The sequence below is a fragment of the Schistocerca gregaria genome, chromosome 6 (assembly GCF_023897955.1).
Source record: "Schistocerca gregaria isolate iqSchGreg1 chromosome 6, iqSchGreg1.2, whole genome shotgun sequence".
In the NCBI taxonomy this organism is placed as follows: Eukaryota; Metazoa; Arthropoda; class Insecta; order Orthoptera; family Acrididae; genus Schistocerca; species Schistocerca gregaria.
In genome coordinates, this window is record NC_064925.1 from 350,672,616 (window position 1) to 350,683,525 (window position 10,910).

The window sequence follows — 10,910 nt, forward strand, 5'->3', positions numbered from 1 at the left end:
AATCTCAGCATGAGTTTTAAATATGGAGAAAAGATATACATGATGTACGAAATATGCACCAAAATTAAATTCGCATAAATTTGAAAGAGAAACTTTTCGAAAGATTTAGAATTGCTCGTGAGAGTCAATGCACAATTCCTCAGGAATATTTACGACACTGGGAGCTCTGAATTGCATGTGAGATGAACACTACAGATTTCCGCCTTAATCGACCTGGTTAAACAGATTCAGGAAGTTACACGGAACAGGATGTAGGAAAATTATGAAGTTTACCTCAAGCAAACGTGTAGAGGAGGCATCATTAGTCGGTAATACTGTAGAGGATTTCGTAGCTGACGTGGAGTTGGAGCTTCTTGTTATGCCTCAAAAGCGCAGTACAAAACCAGTCAGTCAGGTTTCGTGGAACCTGGACTTCATCAATTCGAGCGAAAAAATGACAGAGTTGCTTGTGCAGTCAATGAACGTCAAGACACAATCGTGTACGACAACGCCAGTGGTACGTTTACGTGGATAATTGTTCCTGCAATTTTGTCTCTGTCTTCAGGAACATAAAAGGCAAATTAAGACCAAAAATTAAAAAGATAGAAGAAAACAGGATTGTTTGCTTGCAGAAGACTTGTAATTCACATATCAAAATCTAGAAAAATCGGGGAAAATAATTATGAATGTTGTATCAGAAATGTCTTCTTACTATCTGCAGAAAATGATTCATTGCTTTTTTTTTTTTGGTCTCTTGGCGTGGATATAACGACTGCTCTGTCTTCAGGGGAAGGACGAAAAGACTTAATGTAAGACGAATTCCTGCCGGAACTAATACTGTGTTTCAGCCTCTCAATAAAAATTTTTGTATTGTGAAGTAGGTTTCAGATAATTGTTAGATAATATAATTTCCGATAGTTCTTTGCATTTCAGGTTTATCAGCAGAACAGCATTGTCAAACTACAGTCATTTCTGCACTGTAAGTCTGTGTCATTACATGTTATGAATTTGATCAAGGTTACCTGGTACGTAGCACAACATGCAGAACAACGGTCATGACCATCTATTAGTCCACTCCATTTCTGTTTAAATGAACAAGTTACTTCCGCGAAATGCCCGAACGAGTCAGTTTTCTATTATTAATTGTGCCTGATCTAATAAAAGTGTTTGTTTTTTGAAGACTGAAGGTTATACACAAGGAATTGTTTCATAATTAGCAAAATACTGTATACATTATTGAAAAATTATCAGAAGAAATGTGGTATGGAATTATTATGAAACATTTAATATCAACAAATTAAAATGTCGATTGCTGGAAGTCATCTGTAATGTAGCACTGGAAGGGGTGCCTGATAGGTATTACCACGGCAGTGGCCTTCTATGGAAGGCACCGCCATCTTTCATTAAGTAGCGCTCAACCTTCTTGCAAGTGGAGGAGAGGATGTGTGAGTGCATGTGGGCATCTCTGTGAATGACTGAGCATCCCTTTAGGTATGAGAGTAAAATTGGCCATGAGATTGGCAGTATTCGCCTCCATGATCTCTGCCCTTTCTTGCTTTGCTTCACCTCGACAAGTGGCTGTTACGATGTTTTAAGACACTTACCTTATGTTGTCTCATACTATCTTTTGCCTTAAGTGAGCCACAAACGCCGAAAAGTAATGTATTGTGATGGGGGGGGGGGGGGGGGCGATAATGAAAGATGGCGCTGCCTTCCCGGCTGGCCACTGTCGTGGTAATACACATCATGTACCTTCCCTTTCATTTTGTTTCGATGGTAATTGTATAATCTCATTCGCCTTTAGTTTACAAAAATTTTCCCTTATAGATATTAATCTGATGGACTATTAGGGTTAGGGTAAACCACTGATTGATCTTACAGTACTTGCATGACTTGAGTTGCAGTAGTAGAATTAAACCAAGCTATAGAGACAGATTTATGGACACTGGAGGTAACCACTGCATTAGGGGCAGCTTTAGAACTTTCCCAGAGCAGCAAGCAAGCTCACGAATTCCTTTGTGATTAGCAAAGCAGGCCGTGGGCACGGCAGGGCAGTGGTTTATGGGCCGCCATTCTGACTGCCGGCCTTCTTCCACTAGCGGCCAAGCATGAGGGTATGAACTCAGTGGCTGAATGCGAAAAGAAGAAACTGGCGGCGCCGGGCATCCTGGCACCGGCCTAATAGCTTTATTAGCAAGAGGTCATCCTGTGGGAGTCTGGTCTCCTTATCCCATGTGCAGGTCCAGGTAAAGCGTCGTCAGGCTGGCACCCGGCTAACGTAATTATTACAAGAACAGCGTACTTTGTTAGATGGGATGAAGAATTTTTCCGGATGCCGCGTTTGTCAGATGCCACCGCGCCCCGCCAAAACAACTCCCTCTCAATCGTTTTATTGACGAGATGGTGCTTGTTTTAACTAGGAAGCTTCCCTCATCTTGTGAAATGCGGCGGGGTTTGGCTGCAGGACTTCCAGGCATTGGTTGAGGAAGACTGGGTCTCCTTGCTAGAAAACATGAATCGCACAGTAACCATTGGTATGCCATGATAGGCTCATTTGACAACACTGGGAGAACGGCGGTTTTTTGGAAGGTTCTGGACAAAAGGGAGAGCCAGTGACTTGCTTCTAGACCATCGCAGAGTACAGTCGCTAGAGCTCTTCCGTATTCTATCGAGAGAACAGTTAGTTGTAAAGACGTCTGGACATCCGGGCGAAACTATATATTTTTGCAGATGTGAGACCATCACCAGTGGACATGGGGGTCATCTCTCGCAGTGCAATGCTTTGGCAGCATCCTCACACAGACTACTGCATCTCGTCTTTCATCGGCTATATCGGTAATGTCGCGCAACTTCGGCAAATTCAGAAACCTCTCAATCGTTTCCACAACTATCTATATTCATAGCAGCCTTGTACTTGCAGCGGTCACTCCCAGTGTCCATGCTGTTGTTGTGGTCTTCAGTCCTGAGAATGGTTTGATGCAGCTCTCCATGCTACTCTATCCTATGCAAGCTTCTTCATCTCCCAGTACCTACTGCAGCCTACATCCTTCGGAATCTGCTTAGTGTATTCTTCTGTTGGCCTCCCTCTACGATTTTTACCCTCCAAGCTGCCCTCCAATACTAAATTGGTGTTCCCTCGATGTCTCAGAACATGTCCTACCAACAATTCCTTCTTCTAATCAAGTTGTGCCACAAGCTCCTCTTCTCCCCAATTCTACTCCATACCTCCTCATCAGTTATGTGATCTACCCACCTAATCTTCAGCATCCTTCTGTAGCACCACATTTCGAAAGCTTCTATTCTCTTCTTGTCTAAACTATCTATCGTCCACGTTTCACTTCCATACATGGCTACACTCCATACAAATACTTTCAGAAACTACTTCCTGACGTTTAAATCTATACTTGATGTTAACAAATTTTTCTTCTTCAGAAACGCTTTCCTTGCCATTGCCAGTCTACATTTTATATCCTCTCTACTTCGACCATCATCAGTTATTTTGCTCCCCAAATAGCAAAACTCCTTTACTACTTTAAGTATCTCATTTTCTAATCTAATTCCCTCAGCATCACCCGAGTTAATTCGACAGTGTCCATAATTTGCTTAATTGTATCTTGACGTGAGAGACCAATCAGTGGAACGATACAGCAGAATGTGCTTCCCTAGATTGTCATCCTTCCGCTCCCAGTAGCGGATTTCCAGTTGGTTTCCACAAAGTCTATAGCCAACCAACGTGAGTTCATGTTAATGAAATGTTATTCAGTTGAAGTTTCTGGTTATATGTGTTCTCTCTAGACCTTGATTTTACTTACTAAATCTCTTTGTGATACCATTGTTATCCTTGTTATCAATTTTTCAATGACACCAGTTCTCATCCCCTAGGATGTCATTTATTTTGTTGCTGGTTTGAAAAATTAAATTAATTTTATGACTAGTTAGCCAACTCAAGGGTGTCCTCACTACGGCCACTAGTCAGATTTACTTGCACTATTGATATATGTGGCACCTGTTGAGTGTCGTGGTTACAACGTTTAGTCGTTTAGCAGACAGAGAACTACCGCTACCATAGGATAGCTTGGAGCATCATACACGGCCTTGATTTTTTCCCCTGCTAGTAACTTGTGTAACGATAGCATCTGCAATAGTTTTAACTGCAAATATGAACTGCTAGTTATTAAAAAATTAATGAAGTGAGACAATTTTTTATGGTTTAAATGCTTAAAATTCATGTGTGTACACTTTGGACTTTGCGCTTTACAGCACTACACCTCTTGTCACCGCTACGTCTCCTTATTCACCGATTCAAGGGGTAGGCAGGAAGGGCTGTACAAACAGTTGTTGCAAGCTAATGATAAGCAGACGTATTAGTCAGGAGAGACAGATATCAACAGTATAATGACTGAATTATTTTTAGCCAAATTTTTTATACTTGAACTGCATATGGACGTTGATTGCTACTAACATGACTGCACTTGTTAAAAACGCCCTCAGTATAATTGAGGTACTTCCGAAAGGTTGACCTTTTCCAACACTCCCATCAATGCTATCCTTGGAGATATGTCTCGTTTACCTACCTTCATTCATCATCTACACATCCAAACCACCTCAACCCATGTTTCCCAATAATCGAAACTTCATCTCTCTTCACTCTGCAACGCTGACTAAAGTTATTAAGCGGTACTTAGTATGTTTCACAGTAGGTTGAATGAAACGTGGTGTAATCCTAATCAACGATGTTATTCATTGACAAAATTGAATGGTAAGATATCCAAAAGTTTAAATCACTAGAACGACAGACATTAATGTGAACAATAGCGTTGCATCTTCTTGGAAATTTTGGATACGTCAAGTTTGTATATTTTCGTTTTTAATTTTAGGTACGATTCTAGGTTGTCGTCAGTAAGACTACTTTTCAGTTTGCTCTTGATAAGGCTCATGCTTGAAATTGGCTGTCGGCCTGCATAATTCGAACAGGAAACGCTAGTTTTTTCACCTGGTTAAATGACTCAGAACAATTATTCCAGCTGTCATAGTCAAGCATATCTCCCTTCGTCAAGTATTTCAAAGCAGACTACTTGTCCTGTGAAATAAGTTCACATTGTTTGGTCCAAGACATGCAAAATCTAGATCTCAATAATTCTTCACGTTCCATATCCAGCATTTGCGATTCAGAGTTGCCAGTGCCAGTATTTGAGAGAAAAACGAATCTGGTAACAGCAGTATCAAGTTGTTTCTGAAATCTTGAAACACATTGAGGAAAGCTTCCATCACATTTAAGTGTGTAGCTTTTAAATAGCGAAAGTCATTATCAGGATTATTTTGCTGGAGGTTTTGATACCTCCGTCTGTGGCCTCCTTGGCCTACTCACTCTGCCTGCGCCCTTGGAGAAGGCCAGCCGAAACCCATGCGGTGAGGACCCGGGAAACGGACACTGGAGCCATTCTGCAGCCACACAGGGGATAACCGCTCTGACAACTTCGCCTCGCTCAAGAGTGGTTCAAAATGGCTCTGAGGACTATGCGGCTTAAAAGCGGAGGTCATCAGTCCCCTAGAACTTACAACTACTTAAACCTAACTAACCTAAGGGCAACACACACATCCATGCCCGAGGCAGGATTCGAACCTGCGACCTTAGCGGTCGTGCGGTTCCAGACTGAAGCGCCTACAACCGCTCGGGCTCAAGAAAGAACACATTGCAAAGAGCCTGGTGGATAATAAGGATGAATTCTTTCGTCTTAGGAACAGTCGTTTTGCCTAACTTAAAATCGAAAACTTGCGACAACTAAGGTACTCCACAGGATTGGGAGGAAGGTACACTAAGCGCAACGTATTGTCACTGGGAGGCATGTGGAAGAAGTCAACCTTCGTAAAAAGACATTTTCTTAACAGTAAGGATATTTCTTACAAATCGCAGACGCCAGCAAACTCTGATAAAAGACCAAATATTAGTCTGGCCAGGACTCGTGCCAAGATATCGATAACAACGAAGTGTTAAGTGACTGCTCTCGCAACAACTTCGCAATGCAGAAAAACATCGTAAGAAAGTAAACTCGTAGGACAGACGCTAAGTCTCGAGTCATACACCAGCCCATGCAAGATAAAAAATTTCAGGCGCGGTCATGAAATGGCGATCAGTCATTGGCTGGCACAGAAAATGTTTTCCTAGACTGACAGCCTCGAGAGGAGACAAATTTCGAGATATCGTTGGGCTGAGAAATGGATGAGGAAGCAAGAGGATAGTCCCTCAGACAAGATGGAAGCAAGAGGACACAAGTATCCTTCCATGCATCGCCAAAATCTGCCTTCCAGCACTGTTATCGTATCTTTCGTGCCGTACCGACCGGCGACTGCCGCCGACAGCGGTACAAGACGAATGATAACGAGTAATGGTGAGATGATTCTTCCCCTCCAACTTCCCTTCAATACCTTGAGCCATGTCAACGTCCAGTCAGATCGGCCCTGAAATTTTTGTTTTGGTTTGTGTAAAAAAACTGAAAGAAATTCATGTCTTTTATGTTTGGATCATAGCATTCATTCATACATCAGCCCCTTTATTTCGTACCCTTTGCGTTACCTATGTCACTTTATTACTGGCTCCCAGCTTTGGGCCGTCACATTGTAATTTACATGTTTCTAAAGTCACAAACAATTCGTAGAGTTCGCTACATTTTTGGCGACAACCGTGGGGCGATTTAAATCTTAATTGCCATGCTGTGTGTCATCACAACAATTTCTCGACTCGCTACAATATGTTTCAGTAGGCTTCGAAACTGAACCAAAATTTATTTTTCAACAACTGAGTATTTTCAAATGAAATACTTTTTTCTGCCATGTAAAAGATTGTGTTTCCTTTCCCGTTTAATTTACAATTACCCAAGTTTAAATGAGACGTGACAAATGGCACGAAAGAAAGTTTTTGACTGACTGATCGTTCGTTACGTCTGGGTTAAGGGTACCCTTCTCCATGAGAGGTGTTTTAGTTTCTGATATTAAGGAAGCGAAACCTCTCTAAACGTTTCGTCTTGTTAAACGAAAGTGCTCGTTATGCGGCATAAGATCTGTGTATTTTCTGTCCATTTCAGCAAAATTCTTTAAATGATTAAAAGCCTTAACTGTAAACTACTTAGTAATCGTAATCACCAAATGCGTATCTTTGCATATTTCTTCTGGAAACATCGACGCAGAAAGCGCTTCTTGATGACTGAGTAAGTATTTCATGATTAATTTTTTTCCTTCGAAACAGCGACAAACCCGTTTCTGATGCCACTCATAGTTTTTCCCCCTCTGTTGGAACTGAGATGAGTTAACCGAATGAAATATGATGATTTTCAATGCATCCAATTACAGCGTTTACTATATCCTCTCCGCGAATTTAATCTTTCAGTGGATGAAATCGGAAAAGTTGTTCTTTGAAATAAATACAACAAAAAGTGAAATTTGATCTGTATCGTTTGTCACAAGTCTCGTGGACAATATTCGATAGAGCTGAAAATAATTTCAGGTCTTCTACTATGTCTTTGGTTATATTAAAAGACATTTTTGTCTGATTTACCTTAAACAATTTTAGCTTACAATGGTACGTCTTCAATATTTTTAGAGTATTTGATTTGTTAGTAAAATCCCGAAATAACTCCTGCGATGTATTTATAAAACTACTATTTATGTCATTCACTCTCTTGTATATGGTTTTCTTCTCTTAGCCGTCTCTTGACCGAACACAAAATCTGCGATATTAGTATTATTCGAAGATTGCATCAAGTAATTAACTAAAGGGCTTGATTTTTCTTGAGTCTTCTGAAGTTCAACTGCTTTGCTCCTTGCATCACGTACAGACTATTTGATATTAAACGACGCGCGTTTAGTTGTGAAATGACTCTCAAAATTTCACAGGTTGGAAGATCATTTGAATTTTCGATATACATGAAAGTGTCTAGAATGCGATATTCACTCTGCCGCGGAGTGTGCGCTAATATGATACTTCCGGGCAGATTAAAACTGTGTGCCGGACTGAGTCTCGAACTCGGAATATCTTTGTCTTTCTCGGGCAAGTGCTCTACCATCTGAGCTACCCAAGCACGCCTCACGACCCGTCCCCACAACTGAGCACTTGCCCGCGAAAGGCAAAGTTCCCGAGGTCCAGTCCCGGTCGGGCACACAGTTTCAATCTGCCAGGAAGTTTCATATCAGCGCACATTCCACTGCAGAGTGAAAATCTCGTTCTGGAAACATCCCCCTGGTTGTGGCTAAGCCATTTCTCCGCAATATCCTTTCTTTCAGGAGTGCTAGTTCTGCAAGGTTCGCAGGAGAGCTTCTGTAAAGTTTGGAAGGTAGGAGACGAGGTACTGGCAGAATTGAAGGTGTGGGGACAGGTTCTGAGTCGTGCTTGGGTAGCTCAGATGGTAGAGCACTTGACCGCGGAAGGCAAGGAGCTCGAATCTCGGTGCGGCACACAGTTTTAATCAGCCAGGAAGTCTCGTGTAAGTTTCTGTTTATTCAGTCTTAAATTAACGGTTTTCATCTTACGTTTTTCTTTAGTTCTTTTTTGTAACCAAGTCAAATGGAGTACCTAAAAATGTTTCATTTCTTAAACAACAAAGGCACCAACACAATTACAGAATACACAATACTAGAATACCTAAAAGGATTAGCAGCTTGTTCGAAAAATACAGTCACTTTATGCTTCGAGTAAGAGCTTTTCTCGTCCACGTGCAATTTGCGTACGCGACTGGCGGTAACCACACTGCTGGCTGTCGGTCTCACTCCACTCGTGCATATATCGTTTACCCCTCCCCCGCACGTACAGGCCGTTTGAAACTCCGTGCCACAGTAAATGTGCAGAAAGACAGCCAGTGGAGAAGAAAGTAGCGCTGGTGGGGGAACAGTGGAACGAAGCCACTGTGCTTCGGATAGAACGAGGTGGAATTTCCAGTCGCAGGGGCGCGGATTGTAACTACAGTTGTCTTTCCTGCGGGCGCACGAGCTCAGACGTAGTACATTATATAACGTGATGCAAAGATACGAACTGGCGATACGCGTTGATATTTTACCTTTCTGGAAATGTACGAGTGCTCCCAGAAGTGACACTTAGTGGAAGAGCCACACTCAGGGGGGCAAAGAACCGTATGTAGTCTGCGAGCCGCTGTTTCCCGACCTCTGTTATAAGCTGTTGTTCGTGCAGCGAAAACGAGTAACCTTAACATTAAAAAAATACTTGTAGTACGCCTCAGAAGATAAAATTGGAACACTGCATTCCTTTCAGCGTATTATACGTTAATGAAAAATTTAATGATAGGTTTCGACATCTTAGATTGGACGATTTCCTGGTGAGACCCGAGGCATAAAAATCATCAGAGCCGCTTCGGGGTACAATTTTTGGAAATTACTCTCTGTCACTTAATTCATCGTTTTCTGTTTTCGGACAAAATGTGAGGATCAAAACGAGCAAGATGCGGGATAGTACTTGAGGTAGATGTGGATCAAAACTGACAAAATATTATCTCGGAGTAAGTAGTTCTAGCCAATCTCAGTCGCTCTTTTACAGAAACTGTATTAACAATAATGTAAGTCCAATCTTCAGATGTTGCACTGTCTGTAGCTCGATAATGTTTAAAATAACATGCAAAATTTGTAACGATATTTGTAACTATTTGAAAAGGATCTGTGAATAATTTCATAGCTGTGGTGGAATTGGTGAAAGTATTTGAATTGTGCACGGTTTACTTCCAAAGGCTCTTCCTCCTCCTTCTCAGAACCATATTTTAGTCATGAAGAAAGCCCTATCACTGTCCTCATATGATGCATTCAGACCGTTTTGATTCAAATACAGCAAGTAACGCTCTACCGAGCTGGATATGTGACAAGCCGCGGACTTAAGACCCCGGCGAGATGCGAGGTGTCTGTGCAACTTGCGATGGGCCACCATTGAAGATGCAGCGTAAAGATAACATGTCGCTCGGCGAGCAGCGAGATCTGACTTGCAAGCAGCGAGCAGCGAGGCCGGAGCATGAACGTCTACAGAGACTCGGTAACTACTAACCTCTCTAACATACTTTGCAATAAAGTGGTTCTAATGGTTCAAATGGTTCTGAGCACTAAGGGACTTAACATCTGTGGTCATCGACGCCCTAAAACTTAGAACTACTTAAACCTAACTAACCTAAGGACATCACACACATACATGTCCGAGGCAGGATTCGAACCTGCAACCGTAGCGGTCGCCCGGTTCCAGACTGAAGCACCTAGAACCGCTCGGCCACACAACAATGTGGTTCAAATGCACAAAATTGCATGTACGTTTTAACACGAACCACCAGAAGCAGACTGGTAATAACGTAATACTAGGTATAGAGCAGTCCTGTTTAAATTCCCATCTGGCTATCACGCTTCAGGTTTCCATGATTTCTCTAAATCGGAGGATAGGTTCTACAGGTAAGGAATGTAAAGAGCTACTCCAAGCCCGGCTGAACTGAGAGAGTGGCGTCACCGGTGGCGAGGTGCTGAATGGCCTCGACACAGCACAGTCATTTCGGCACCTGCTGTTCCGTCGTTGCTGAGGCTGAGCTTGCAGGGCAGGACGTCGTATCCCGGCCAGAGCAGCGGCGGGCAGCCGTCCACCTGCTGCACGAACTCCGACCGAACGTTCACTGGGGACTGGCGCCGGCCGGCCGCACCCGAGGGCCACGTGTGTGGACCTGCAGAGTGAGGAACGACCGGACACCGACACATCACCCTAGGTAGCCACCGAAGAGATTGTTGTAATTAAATATAGGTCAGCATGGACAAGTTAGGAAACAATGAGGAATACCAGCGAACACACCAATATTCTGACTTAAGTTTCTAACTTTACTTTGGTGATAATTCAGGATCGATTACAACCAAACTATTTACTCCAGATCGATTGTTTCTGATGAGATCTGCTTTGTAAACCACAC

The 10,910-nt window shown here is 42.5% G+C and overlaps 1 protein-coding gene across 1 annotated transcript in view; it reads right to left on the minus strand.

Moving 5' to 3' along the window:
* LOC126278881 (putative carbonic anhydrase 3) overlaps positions 1–10,704 on the minus strand; it is an 82,582-nt gene extending 71,878 nt beyond the window's left edge. Inside the window, exon 1 of the mRNA XM_049979156.1 lies at positions 10,512–10,704. Coding sequence (XP_049835113.1) covers positions 10,512–10,704 — 193 coding nt within the window. The remainder of the gene's footprint in view (positions 1–10,511) is intronic.
* Positions 10,705–10,910: the final 206 nt, after the last annotated feature.